General features: G+C 37.3%; 1 protein-coding gene across 3 annotated transcripts; it reads right to left on the bottom strand.

Moving 5' to 3' along the window:
• Nucleotides 1–255: 255 nt before the first annotated feature.
• si:dkeyp-84f3.9 (zinc finger protein 93) lies at nt 256–13,347 on the bottom strand. Of its 3 annotated transcripts, XM_066683574.1 has the most exons (5): nt 13,150–13,347; nt 10,666–10,732; nt 3,930–3,960; nt 2,925–3,046; nt 256–1,074 (listed from the first exon to the last, which is right to left on the bottom strand). In XM_066683574.1, exons 2-5 carry the CDS (start codon nt 10,696–10,698, stop codon nt 871–873), a joined length of 390 nt encoding a protein of 129 aa, XP_066539671.1. In that variant the 5' UTR covers nt 10,699–10,732; nt 13,150–13,347; the 3' UTR covers nt 256–870. The 3 variants fall into 3 exon arrangements, with proteins under 3 accessions (XP_066539671.1, XP_066539670.1, XP_066539669.1); XM_066683573.1 differs by lacking the exons at nt 256–1,074; nt 2,925–3,046; nt 3,930–3,960 and adding exons at nt 5,285–9,877; nt 10,106–10,223; XM_066683572.1 differs by lacking the exons at nt 256–1,074; nt 2,925–3,046; nt 3,930–3,960 and adding an exon at nt 5,285–9,877.
• Between the last annotated feature and the right edge of the window lie 346 nt (nt 13,348–13,693).

Here is a 13,693-nt window from a genome sequence, read left to right as displayed (position 1 = left end):
TGGCATCACATACACCATTATAGTACTCTAAATTTACATTTGCAAATTTTTTGCATTGTACTACTGTATTACTTTATTAGAGTATAAATAAGGCATTGGCTTGTCATTTACAGCAATTTACTGCCTGGGCATCATTCTAATTTTACACGATCTACAAATTTTTAGAGGCTATTACTCTATACATATTTTAAGGCAAATGAATGCCACCAAGAAATTACATTACTCAAAAACTCAAACTTCACTGTTCCACTTTATTATATTTTATTATGTACCTGTAATTATACTAGGCTACTTTGAAGCTTTGGATCTGGAATAATACAAAAAAAAATAGGCAAAAGCTAATGGAAATCCTCTCTGATTTTCATCCAAGTCTGTCCCAGCCACAATGGAACTTAAAAGTAATAGACAAAAACACATAAACAAAAGTATAACTACATCACCAGCACATACACACCTTAATTAAGATATCTTTAGGACAAAGTATAAATCACTAACAGAAGTGAATAACATCTTACTGTGTAGCTGAAAGCTGTGTGCAACCTTTTTACACAATGCATTCAAAGCATTTACAAACCACCTGAGGAGGTGTACTAATCTAGACCCAGTGTAAGTGCCAATGAACATCATAAACATGGATGAACATGATCCAAATTCAGTGCTCTAATTTATGACTTATTTGTGAAAATCAAACTGGCTCATACCCTTGCCTATAGCAGGGAAGTGTATTGCACTTTTATAGTTCACAGTGAGTTATATTCTGTCCTTTATGCAGATTGATCATGGTCCTTAAACCAGATACTTGTAGATTTGGCACTGTGTGTAGGTGCCAAGTTCTGTTGAAAAATGAAATCTGCATCTCCACAAAGTTGGTCAGCAGCAGGAAGCATGAAGTGCTCTAAAACTTCCTGGTAGACGGCTGCGTTGACCTTGGACCTCAGAAAACACAGTGGACCAACACCAGCAGATGACATGGCACCCCAAATCATCGCTGACAATGGAAACTTTACACTGGACCTCAAGCAACATGGATTCTCTGCCTCTCCTCTTTTTCTTCAGACTCTGGGACCTTGATTTCTGAAGAAAATGCAAAATTTACTTTCACCAGAGAACATAACTTTGGACAACTCAGCAGCAGTCCAGTCCTTTTTGTCTTTAGCTCAGGCGAGATGCTTCTGATGTCTCTTGTTCAAGAGTGGCTTGACACAACGAATGCGACAGCTGAAACCTATGTCTTGCATACGTCTGTGTGTGGTGGTTCTTGAAGCACTGACTCCAGCTGCAATCCAGTCTTTGTGAATCTCCCCCACATTTTTAAATGGGTTTTGTTTCACAATTCTCTCCAGTGTGCGGTTATCCCTATTGTTATACACTTCTTCTGCCACATCTTTTCCTTCCCGTCACCTCTCTATTAATGTGCTTGGACACAGAGATCTGTGAACAGCCAGCCTCTTTACAATGACCTTTTGTGTCTTGCCCTGCTTGTGTAAGGTTTCAATGTTTGCCTTTTGAACAACTGTCAAGTCCGCAGTCTTCCCCATGATTGTGTAGCCTACAGAAGTAGACAGAGACCATTTACACCTTTGCAGGTGTTTTGAGCTAATCAGCTGATTAGAGTGTGGCACCAGGTGTCTTCAATATTGAACCCTTTCACATATTCACATTTTCTGAGATACTGAATTTGGGGTTTTCATTAGTTGTCAGTTATAATCAGATTAAAAGAAATAAACACTTAAAATATATCAGTCTGTGTGTAATGAATGAGTATAATATACGAGTTTCACTTTTGAATGGAATTACTGAAATAAATCAGCTTTTTCATGATGTTGTTATTTTATGACCAGCACCTGTACTCTTCCTTATTGGTTATGCTCCTTTTCATTAAAACTTTGTTTTCTGCATTTACACATCTCTAACTAACATGTCATTCATGGGCCAAAATTTGTGGACAAATCTTATACAATGTGTTCATTCCATCCCACTCATGGGAAAACAGTTTTGTGTTGAGTTTGAAATGAGTCAAAACAAAAGCACAAAGAAAGAAGCACAAAGAGAATGGAGACAAAATTATATAATTGCACAAAAAGGGTAAATAAAAAAGAAAAGTGTAAACACAAAAGAGGACAGTTAAGGAAAAATTAGTACACTGAATGATAACTGGATTAGGAACACCTACCTTGTATCTACACTCGTCATCCATTTTATCAACTCCACTGTCCCTACAGGAGCACTTCGTATTTCAGAGTGTAGTCCATCTGTTTCCCTGCATACTTTTTTTTATTTATCCCCATCTCACCCTGTTCTTCAGCGCTCAGGACCCCCACAGAGCAGGTATGGTGTGGGTGGTGGATCATTCTCAGTGCTGCAGTGACACTGAGATTAGTGGTATGTTGTGTGTGTTGTGGTGGTACAAGTGGTTCAGACACAACAGTGCTGCTAGAGTTTTTAAACCCCTTAATGTCACTGCTGGACTGAGAATAGTCCATCAATCAAAAACATCCAGCCAACAGCATCCAGTGTCAGCTTATGAATGACTAGAGGACAACCAACAGCAACAGAAACAGATCAGAACCTCTGTCTTTGACTTTACATCTACACGGTGGTTTAATGAGGTAGGAGTGTCTAACAGAGTGGACAGTGAGTGGACACAGGGTTTAAAAACATACCTGCTCTGTGGGGGTCCTGAGCATTGACAAAATTGGTGAAAGGGGGCTTACACAGTATGCAGAACACTACATAGACCGCACTGTGTAATTGTACCTGTACTCATTGGACCTGATAAAATGGACAATGAGTGCGGATACAAGGTAGGGGTTCCTAATCCAGTAATCGTTCAGTGTAAAAGCACAGGGCAAACAAAACAACAGTAAATACCCTATGAATGTACCGTAATTATTTAAAGTGTATAAATAAGTAGCAGCACGTACCTCAGATGAAGTCCCACTCAATGCTTCCTCATCAGGGCTGAAACATGTGGATTGATGGCCAAAGCCTTTTTGTGAGCTAGCTGCCCAGTCCTTTATCTTCTCTCTGGGTTGATAAGAAATGTCTGGAAATATGAAATAACGTGCACTATTACAAAATATTTTGCTGTGGCACAATAAACCTGATGTTGATTTTTATGGAAATACAGGTGATAAATGCCTGTAGTAAGCCCAGTTGAGCCATTTATATAAAACAAATTCCCAAATTCAGATAAAAGTTTAGAGTGACCCACCACCTAAATCAGCTGCTCTGTGGTGGTCCTGACCATTAAAAAACAGTTTGAAAGGGGGAAAGAATGTATGCAGAGTAAGATGGACACAGTAAGAGTGTGGACACAGTATAGAAACTAGAAAGTGGTCATAATGTTAGGGTTGATGGGTGTACAGGTGCTAGTCATAATTTCAGTAATTCCATTCAAAAAGTGAAACTTGTATATTATACTCATTCATTACACACATACTGATACATTTCAAGTGTTTATTCCTTTTAATTTGATGATTATACCTGACAACTAATGAAAACCCTGAATTCAGTATCTCAGAAAATTTGAATATTACTTAAGACCAATACAAAAAATGATTTTTAGAAATGCTGGCCAACTGAAAAGTATGAACATGTACAGCACTCAATACTTAGTTGTGACTCCTTTTGCCTGAATTTCTGCAGTGATGCGGCATGGCATGGAGTCGATCAGTCTGTGGCTCAGGTGTTATGATTGCCCAGGTTGCTCTGATAGTTTGCTGGCCAATTAAAAACAGGGACACCATGGTCCTTAGACCTGATACTGGTAGCTTTGGCACTGTGTGCAGGTGCTAAGTCCTATTGGAAAATGAAATCTGCATCTCCATGAAGTTGGTTTTTCTCATAAAACAAGACTTAAATTCATCATTAAAAATCCTACACCAAAAACACTTCAAAAGTTGCAAATAAGTGTTAATTTTACTCACCTTTATGACTGTGTACAACAGAGCTGGAAGTCTGGTGATTTAAAAAAAAAATAAAAAATAAAAAAAAATAAAAAAAACGCTCACGTTCCAATTCAAAGATGATTAAATGAATGACTTTAGACTAAAGTATTTTAAACTAAGGGCGGCACGGTGGCGCAGCAGGTAGTGTCGCAGTCACACAGCTCCAGGGGCCTGGAGGTTGTGGGTTCGATTCCAGCTCCGGGTGACTGTCTGTGAGGAGTTGGTGTGTTCTCCCCGTGTCCGCGTGGGTTTCCTCCGGGTGCTCCGGTTTCCTCCCACAGTCCAAAAACACACGTTGCAGGTGGATTGGCGACTCGAAACTATATAGACTCAGAACTATAATTTTTGATATCACAATCAGAATTATTACTAGTTCCATTAAAATTTTTACTAGTAAAAATATAATTACCTATATCAACATATCATTTTTACTAGTACAAATGACATTGCAGCTATCTAGAATGTAATTCTTGCTTGTAATTAAGTAGTATTAGATATCAATTTTATTCTTACTAGTCAAATCTGAGTTGTAGATATATATATAAAATTACATTTTAGGGCTCTGAAACCTTATATATCTCTAATGCATATTCTTGCTAGTAAAAAGATATTGAGTTAGAATTTTTACTAGTCAGAATTCAATTAAGATTATGTGGACCAGCACGTTTTACTAGTCAGAATTGCATTGTAGATATCTGAAATTATATTTATACTAGTAACAATATAATTGTAAATAAATGTAATTAGAGTTTTTACTAGTAAAAATGTAATTATGTATATGAGAGTGTTAAATTCAATGTAAGTCAATGGAGAATTATGACTTGTCAGGATTACATAAATATATGTAAAAATCGTGTTAGGACTTGTATCGCTGGTGTTATTTTAGGCTGTAAGCTACTGTAACATAGCAGAATATTGCTCTATTTCTGCTCTGTAGATGGGTAATATTAACATGTTTTTGTTGATTCTGATGACTAAACGTGGAACCATCTCCAAAATCAGGAGTGTGCTAAATACTTTACTGAAAATGCTACAGAAATAAACAACTCGAGTTACAAATGAGTTTCTGTGGAAATTCAAACAACAAATAAATAAAAAAACATACAGACCTGTTAAACTTCAGCCACATACAGTAATTCAGCCATTTTTCCCTTGCTCACACATACATTCCACCTTAAAATACATGGAGCTCTTGAATGTAAACATACCAGAGAGAACAGTTTCCTTACAATCATAGAGATCCCCTTAAAAACGTTTTAAACATGTCAAAGAAATTTAGAGAGATTTTATTTTGATTTCTTTTTCTAAAATGCAATACAGGATAACAAGTGCTACACACAGAAAGTAAAGATGTATTGATATATAACGGATATAAAAAGTGATCCTAAAAAAACAAAACAAAACAAAAAAACACATTTTTAACACTACCAAACATTGTCAGATTGTGGAGCAATAGGGAATGGTCTTGTTTTGGCTTATTATTACAAGTGAGATGTTCTTGAGTAAAAATACTGCTTCACTCAAGGTAATCAATGACTGTAAAGGACACTTGACAAATTCTTATCCTAATGGCTAACCATTGTAAAATGATGCCCGTCTTTAGTACTATATAGTCACAAGTACTCTCAAATGGGAGAGGGTTAATGTAATTGATTCTTCTTCCCATAAGAATTGTGCTTGACAATTTAATCACATTCTTAAATATTGTTTCGTATGCTTAAGTGGTTAATTTTTTTTTTTTTTTTAAATCAATGGTCTGTTAAGTGAATGCAATAAATCATTAGGGCTGAAAAATACACAACTGACATTTTCAAGTTGTAAAAGTGACCATTTTTATAGCCTACATCAAGTGGTTTTCAGTCATTTTTAAGTGCCTGAAGCCTACTTAAAAGTTAGACCAACCAGGATCAACTAAACACTTGTGTGGTGACATCACAATAACCCTTAAAAAAAAACAAAAAAAAAAAACCACCAGACCTTAATTTATAGAAAATTATTGTAATGTAAATAGCAGTTGCAATATAAATTTAAACATTAAATAATCATCAAATCTTCTACTTGCTAACCTATGAGTTCTAACTTATAAGTTTTCAAATGGACAAATATTGTGTCTGTTTGTTTACAGATTGTCTAAAATGAAATTGGCACAAGTGAATAGTTTTTTTTTTTTCAGCTTGACAACGTGCTGGTCCCACACTTAGTGTAAACATTTACTGTAGTTTTGTACTTCATTTTATGTACAAAGACCTAATATACTTGATAAATAACTTTATTTCAAATGATATATGCAGTAGGCCAACTACAATTCTTTTTATTGGACTTGCAAACAAATCTCATGGAAGTTCTCAGAGCAGAACTCATTTGTAAGAAGATGTACTGTATTGCCCAAATTGTTCAGCTCTAGCTTTTAGTATTAAAATGTTATTAATCATTATTCCTTGCCAAGTCAACACTGCAGTATTAAGTCAACAATTTTCTGTCATTTTGCAAGTTTTAATGTTCGGAGTTGTACACCTGAGGTTGAACAATAAATAACTTGTTTTGGACAACAGTAAATGCAAGTAAATTCTTTGTTGATTTTATGAACAACTGTGACAATATGATCTGCATGGCATTAATAACACAAGGTTCATTTCCCAGTAGGTAAAATCCAGCTGAATATTTGCTGACAATCTATAAGAACTGGTGGATTCAGAAAGGGCTCAAATTACAAACAAACACAATTATATTCTCTCTCCTCTTCAAGTTAAAGTATTCCTGTCCAAATAATGCTTTACCTGGAGAAGCATGTAACTCAATACTTTGATCAAAAGAGTTTCATACAGTGAAAAGTACCGTTTTTACATTTCTGAACTTCACACAAATACAAGCTGTGATTAGTGTTTCAATGTGTCTGCAAACTGGGTTTGGCATGGCAACTGATTTAGATCTCTCCTCGAGCATGATCCAGGTAATGTCTATGCAAAGCTGGAAGAACAGCAAAGCAAGCACCACATTCAGTGCACTCCAGCTGTCCAGGTTTATGCTCTTGTTTGGACTGGAGTGTTATATGACAGATCTCTTCAAAGGTTTCCTCAGTTTGCCCATTTGTACATATGGCCTCTTCCTCCTCTTCCACTTCTATAGGTCCAGACTCAGAGTCCGGTGATGAAGGCAGAATAGTCATGGTACTTTGAGAGACACTGGTGTCAGTTTCCTGTAGTTGTGTTTTAGGTCCATCAAGGGGGACAGTGGTCAAGAGTCTGGAGGGACTGCTTTGACTGACCTTTTGAAAAGAATCTGCTAAGGAGGTAGAAGTGTTATCTTGCTGTTGTAGGTTTGTTGGTGGGTTTTCTTCCTCCTTATGTTCTTCATGCTTATGATTGCTGCCATTGTGTAAAATTGCACTTAAGTCCTCATTACAGGAGTGGGAGAACTGATGACTGAAAAGCATTGCCAGTGTTGTAAAATTGGCATCACACTTCCCACATTCATAAGGTTTCACCAAAGACTGAACATCAGCAACAGCAGGTTTGTCCATCTGCCTGTTTTGAAAACAGTGTGCTGCTTTATGGCGCTTTAGGATGACAGGGCTCAGAAAACCCTTGCCACAAAAGTCACATATATGAGGCATATTTGACCGATGCCACTCTTGCTGGTGATTTTTCAAACTTCTGGCAGTTGCAAAGGTATGGGGACAAAAAGGACAAAAATAGGCATTGAGCTCTGGGTGCTCCTGAAGGTGTTCCATGTAGACACTTGCAAAGCGAAATCCTTGACTGCATTTTGGACAAAAGAAACGACCTCGCCTCTGCTTGTGTACACGCTGGTGGTGCCAAAATTTGCTCCAGTTTTCAAAAATGTGCCCACAGTCACCACAGGTGAAGCTCTTACCCCTTGAGTGAGTAAGCATGTGGGCTCTCAGCCGTCCAACATGTCTGAAGAGCCGTCCACAACGTGGGCACAAGTATTTCCTTGGATCTAGCTTCTGATCTAAACTGTTCAACTGAGATACAAAGTAACTTGCCTTGAAAGGCTGACAATAATTGAGATTATTTTGAGGGTCATAAATAGACGTGGCCATCACTTGAGAAGGGCATGTCAGCAAGGAAGTGTATTTCCTACGTTTTGGTGCCTGAGAACAGTCAGATTGTGACATCTTTAATACTTTATTTTGAGATAACTCACTTTTAGGTGATTTAATAGTTGAAACTGCAGGCTGTAAACTTTGAACTGTTTTAGTAGAGTGAGCATGCTTTCCATGTAACTTGCCTGAAGATGGGCGGTTATATGGCTTGATCTTTGAGAGCCACATGGAAAAGCAATATTTCTTGTGAGTCTCAAGTTCAGAACGAAGACTGTACTTTTGTCCACAACTGTCACAGCTGTAATGCTGCTTATCCGTGTGGCTTTGAACATGAGAATCATAATCGTCTCTAGTGCTGAAGCACTTTTTGCACAGATGACAGCGGAAGGTTACAACACCGGCCTGTTCCATTTCTTTCAATGTAGCATGAATTTGTCTTTTGCCAGCGCAGGTATGTGCCTTCAACGTCCCAATCTGAGAAAATCCCTTTCCACATTTAGAACATAAGAAAGGTTTGATGGACCAGTGCACCCTTTCATGGACACGAACAGTGCATGCCTGTGTAAATGATTTACCACATACCCTGCAAGAATATGGTTTCTCCCCACTGTGGATTCGTAGATGTATTTTAAGCACAGACTTGTAGGGAAAGATTTTCCCACAAACAGGACAACCTACAGGCTTTCGGCTCCTGCGAAAAGGACCATTGTTTTTATTCTGGGAAATTTTTCGAAACTCAGCAGGCACAACTGTGCGGTCCTGGGTCTTGGGCACAGTGCTTTTACTTTGAAATGATTTTGTGGAATGCTGTATGGTTAGAATTTTTGAATCATTATGGACCTTCATATGTGACCTAAGGTTGGAAAGTTGAGCAAAGGCTCTGCCACAAACCTGGCAACTAAAGGGCTTCTCACCTGTGTGGACACGCCGATGGATGATATAAGCAGAGGCGTGATTAAATGGCCGTCCACAGTATTCACACTTAATTACTCGCTTTTCTCTGCGAGGACGCCCACGAGGGTAGGAAATCATTCTTTCAGATAATTTTCCAGTAATCATATCTGTTTTGCTAGGTTCAGAGTTGCATTCACTGTTAGACACGGGTTTCTGAGGAGTCTCCTGCTCAGTTTGCGATGACAGTTTTGAGTTCTCGTTAAAGGTGTCATCTAGAGGCACATTATCTTCAGTCACTGGATCAGAGTGTTCTGATATTTGATCTTTGACTTCTGAAGTTCCCAAATCTTGACTGGTGTTATGCCTTATATCCTCAGAGTTCTCTGTAGATATACTACCATCTGATACATCAGCAATATCATTACACAGAGACGTATTAGTTCCTGACTTTTCCCCTTGGTCATCAAGAGATTTTGCTGGGGTTAGACTTTGATCTTCTGGAGAATCAGAAGGGCCATTGTGGTGATTGTTCACTGGCTCAACAACTCCTCTGTCTTGTTCATTAAGCATGCTTGTCTCTTCCAGTGCTGTGCAGGAATCCATTGAAGATTCTTGATCTAGATCATCACCTATGAATCTTTTCCTTAGTTAAAAGATTAGTTAAAAAAGACAGAATTTTGTCCAAAACAAGTCTATAGTCGAATCCCACCAGCCCTCAAAAAGATTTTTTTTAAAACAAGGTATACAATAATCATCAAACTTTTCCAATATCAGCATGTTCTAATGTGTCATAAATGCAGAGCAATGTAAGGCTTCAATTTTGAAATGAATTAATTCATCTCTTTTTTGAACAGTCTTTCCATTAGCTTTATTGCCTCAGCTCCCAAACTTCAATATATAAAGGTTTAAATCCTTTGTATGTGTCCCTTTTTATCTTATCCAAGCAAAGCGGCACACAACCAGGTACCTAAAACAGACGAAAGAATTAATTAGCAAACAGGAATAAGGAAAATTATCATTCATTCATTATCTATAACCGTTTATCCAGTTCAGGGTCGCGGTGGGTCCAGAGCCTACCTGGAATCATTGGGCGCAAGGCGGGAATACACCCTAGAGGGGGCGCCAGTCCTTCACAGGGCAACACACACTCATACATTCACACCTACGGACACTTTTGAGTCACCAATCCACCTACCAACGTGTGTTTTAGGACTGTGGGAGGAAACCCACACAGACACGGGAAGAACACACCAACTCCTCACAGACAGTCACCCGGAGCAGGAATCAAACCCAGAACCTCCAGGCCCCTGGAGCTGTGTGAGGAATATTATCAGACAACTCAAAATATAATGCATGAGTGTATAGTACATTTGAGAGACAGTAGCTTACAGTATTAAGTACAACATATAATACACATGTTTTTGTAACCTTTCTAAAATAAATTCAGAATGATGGCTGTTATATCAACCCTTCCCAAATAGAACGCCAACTTGGAACTAAATCAACCTTGACCAACCTTACAGCAAACAGACGTATTTCTGTAAGTTTGCACATGCATTAAAATCATCTAAATGATGAATAAGTGAAAAAAAATGCAGCATGCAATTGTCAAGAAAATTGTCCTTTTTTTTTGTTAATCATTAAATTTTTCAAAAAGGTCTAGATGTGTGAAATGAGTGAAATTATTACTTTTTTTAAATTAGTAATTATAGTTTTAATTTTAGTTACTAATTTTAATTTAGTAATTATATATACCTTGTCTACCAGGCTAAAGGTGCGTGGGATCATCAGACTTATCAGTACACAGTCCAAAAACCAGCATCTGTAATGGTAAATGCACATTTAGGGCAATTAGAGCACAACAAGTGATAACCTGCATATTCAATGTTGAAAAGGTGAAATAACATATCAAGCAAGAGTGGGAAAATTTGTCCCATTCAGATTTAGTCTCCTCAGTTCGATGCTTACAGTGTATTTAAAAGCAGAAGTGAGCATACACCATTTTTTTGAAAATTTTTTGCAGGTTTCAAAATTAAAAAATTGGGCAAATGTTTTTTCAGAAAAAAAAAACAACATTTCTGATATATTGATTTCTTAATATGTTGTTATTGTATATTCCGCTGAAATAGGATTGCGATTTAAATTATTTGCAGTTTCGCATTAAGTTCCATTTTTATTCACAAGTTGCAGAGCATCCCAATATTTTAAAGAATGGAGCTGCAAATTGAAAAGCAATCACCACAGTGGAAAAACATGAAATGCAGGGCACAAAATGTACTGTTTTCTATAGTAACATGAATATGTATGCTAAAATGAAAAGCAAAACCCCTATTACACTGCTTGACATTTTTAGTGAAAAACAATGCACAAACGTCTGCTTTTTGAAACCAAAAGGTAATCAAGGCACAACTGTTTTGATGTTCACCATGAGAAACTTCAAACAAACACCTCACTGAAATTCATGCACTGCCCAGTAAACAAGGAACGTCCCTGGACGTTCAAAATAGGTCTAAAAGTAGTCTGTCTGTCAAGGACATATTATAAACGTCAATGGACGTCCAAAATCCATCTTAATAAGTTAGTTAAGTGGTGACCAATCGATAACGTCAGTGGACGTCCAAAATGCGTTTTATACAAGTAATTTATTTCGGGACCAATTAATAACGTCAATGGACGTCCAAAATACGTCTAATAGTCGTCTTTTCAATGTCTGTGTTTGGACGTCTTTTCAACTTTCATTTTCAACCTTAAGAGAACGTTGATTAGACGGCAGTCATTACGTTATTTCAACGTTGAATCAACGGCTAATTATTCACTGGGTGAGATGAAGATCTTGCTCGATTCCTGCTCCATAGGTGGGTATTACTGACTTATTTTGATTGTTTCGGATCACTTAAAGTGGAAATGCTTCCAAATTCAGGAGTGCTAACTTCAGTCACATACAAACAGTAGTTTCTTTCCTCAAACACACATTATTCCACCCTGAAAGACAGTGAATTTTGGAACATAAGCAAATCAGACAGAACTGCAATTCCCTTCAATGCTGAAATTCTCTCAGAACACAGAACACCTTAAAATGCAAACAGCTCAGTTGCACTGCATTATATTACACTGCGTGGCACAGTGAATGTAGCAAATAATAATAATAATAATAATAATAAAAAAACACACACAGGTGTTTCTGTTAAGAGATTGATCAGAATTAAATCAATGCAATGGATTTACATTACACTCTAGTGATTGCTTTTCAGTTTGGCACCAATTTTTCTCCATAGATATGATACAGCTGCCTAAAATGTCCCCTAATTTGTTTGAGGACTTATCAGATTTAGATATCGATACTACCACTGCAACGCAAAATCAGGTGACAAGGCCTGTTTATAACAGGAGTTGCTACTTATATTTTTCTTCTTGCCTGGAGTGCCCCTTTAATGCATTGTTATTCATGTTGTTTACTTTGGTTACAGTGAGGCTACTGATCATTTGAAATTTCAGCAAAATATTAAGGACTCCAAAAATGCCCTCGAGTGATTTTTTTCCGTCTTAAACCTTGACCGACATATGATTAGCCCATCACCTGTTAGTTATGAATAATATTATGAACAATGTTCAAACTCCATGTGTAAACCAATTCAGTTGAGTCTGTGAAGCTCCACATAATGGCAGAGATGGCTTAAAAATATTGATAATGTGTAAACCATTTGTTTTAATAAAGGTTAAATAAAAGCTGCGGTGATCTTTAAGGTTTAAAACAGAACAAAATTGATCCAAAATATGCAATTTTTTATAGAAATTACAAACACGCACATGTCAGTTCCACCTTAAATATTTCACCGCTTACGTTCTACCGCCTACACGTAACGCTCCAGAATGTAACCACTGCAGCATTTAAGGTGGACCGGAACGTTTACAAAAGGAGCACTTCAGCATCGCGTCTTCACTCAATGTTAGTAACACAAAAGTGTCCAGAACGACGATATTGTCAAGTATTAAAGTAACTTTGTTTGGTAGGATAATTTACACGTTATAAAAGCAAGTATAATGCTGAAATTAATTTATTTGCCTTACAACTACCCAACAGTAGCATTAACCGTTAACGTAAGAGGAGGTCTGCCTTATTGTTCAGCTTAAGTAGATTCACAGTTACCTTAGAGCTATTATCTGTTCTCGAAAACTGTACTAAATAATCTAAATGAACATTTGTCAGCATATGTTTTATTTACTTTTAAAGGTACTTACGTAGATTATTTTTGCTGCACGTTGCAAGTGAGGGTTATCCATTCAGGCGTTAGCAAAACCTCTGCAAAACTCTTTCAGCGAATTATCACAGTTGAGTGTTACAAATCGTGAATAAAGGCGATAATTTAGCCTTTTTCACATTGTTCCCGTCCATTTTCCAGGCTGCAGAAAGAACTGGCTCACGTAACGTTACCAACATCCGTTTCCCCCATAAAGCCAGCCCCCCATTAAAGTGCCCATATCCTGCATTTTTTTTAAATTTATGACAAATGTTCTTTTATGTGGAGGAGTTACTGACAAATTAAAACACAATAACTACTGTAGAAAATCATGACATGTGATGCACAGAATGCATTGATTTTCCACATTAACATGCACAATATGTGCCAAAACAAAAAAAGAGGAGGACCACTATTATTGACAATTGTATGGTGCATGATATTTAAGGAGTATGTAGACAACAGGGTGCACGGTGAAATATGCGCTCACCTCTTTGACCTTAAACACTTGAACCCTCGAGCCCCTTTTGCTTACCGGGGTTAGT

Source organism: Hoplias malabaricus, chromosome 10 (genome assembly GCF_029633855.1).
Source record: "Hoplias malabaricus isolate fHopMal1 chromosome 10, fHopMal1.hap1, whole genome shotgun sequence".
Taxonomy (NCBI): domain Eukaryota; kingdom Metazoa; phylum Chordata; class Actinopteri; order Characiformes; family Erythrinidae; genus Hoplias; species Hoplias malabaricus.
This window is presented reverse-complemented; position numbering and strand designations above follow the sequence as displayed.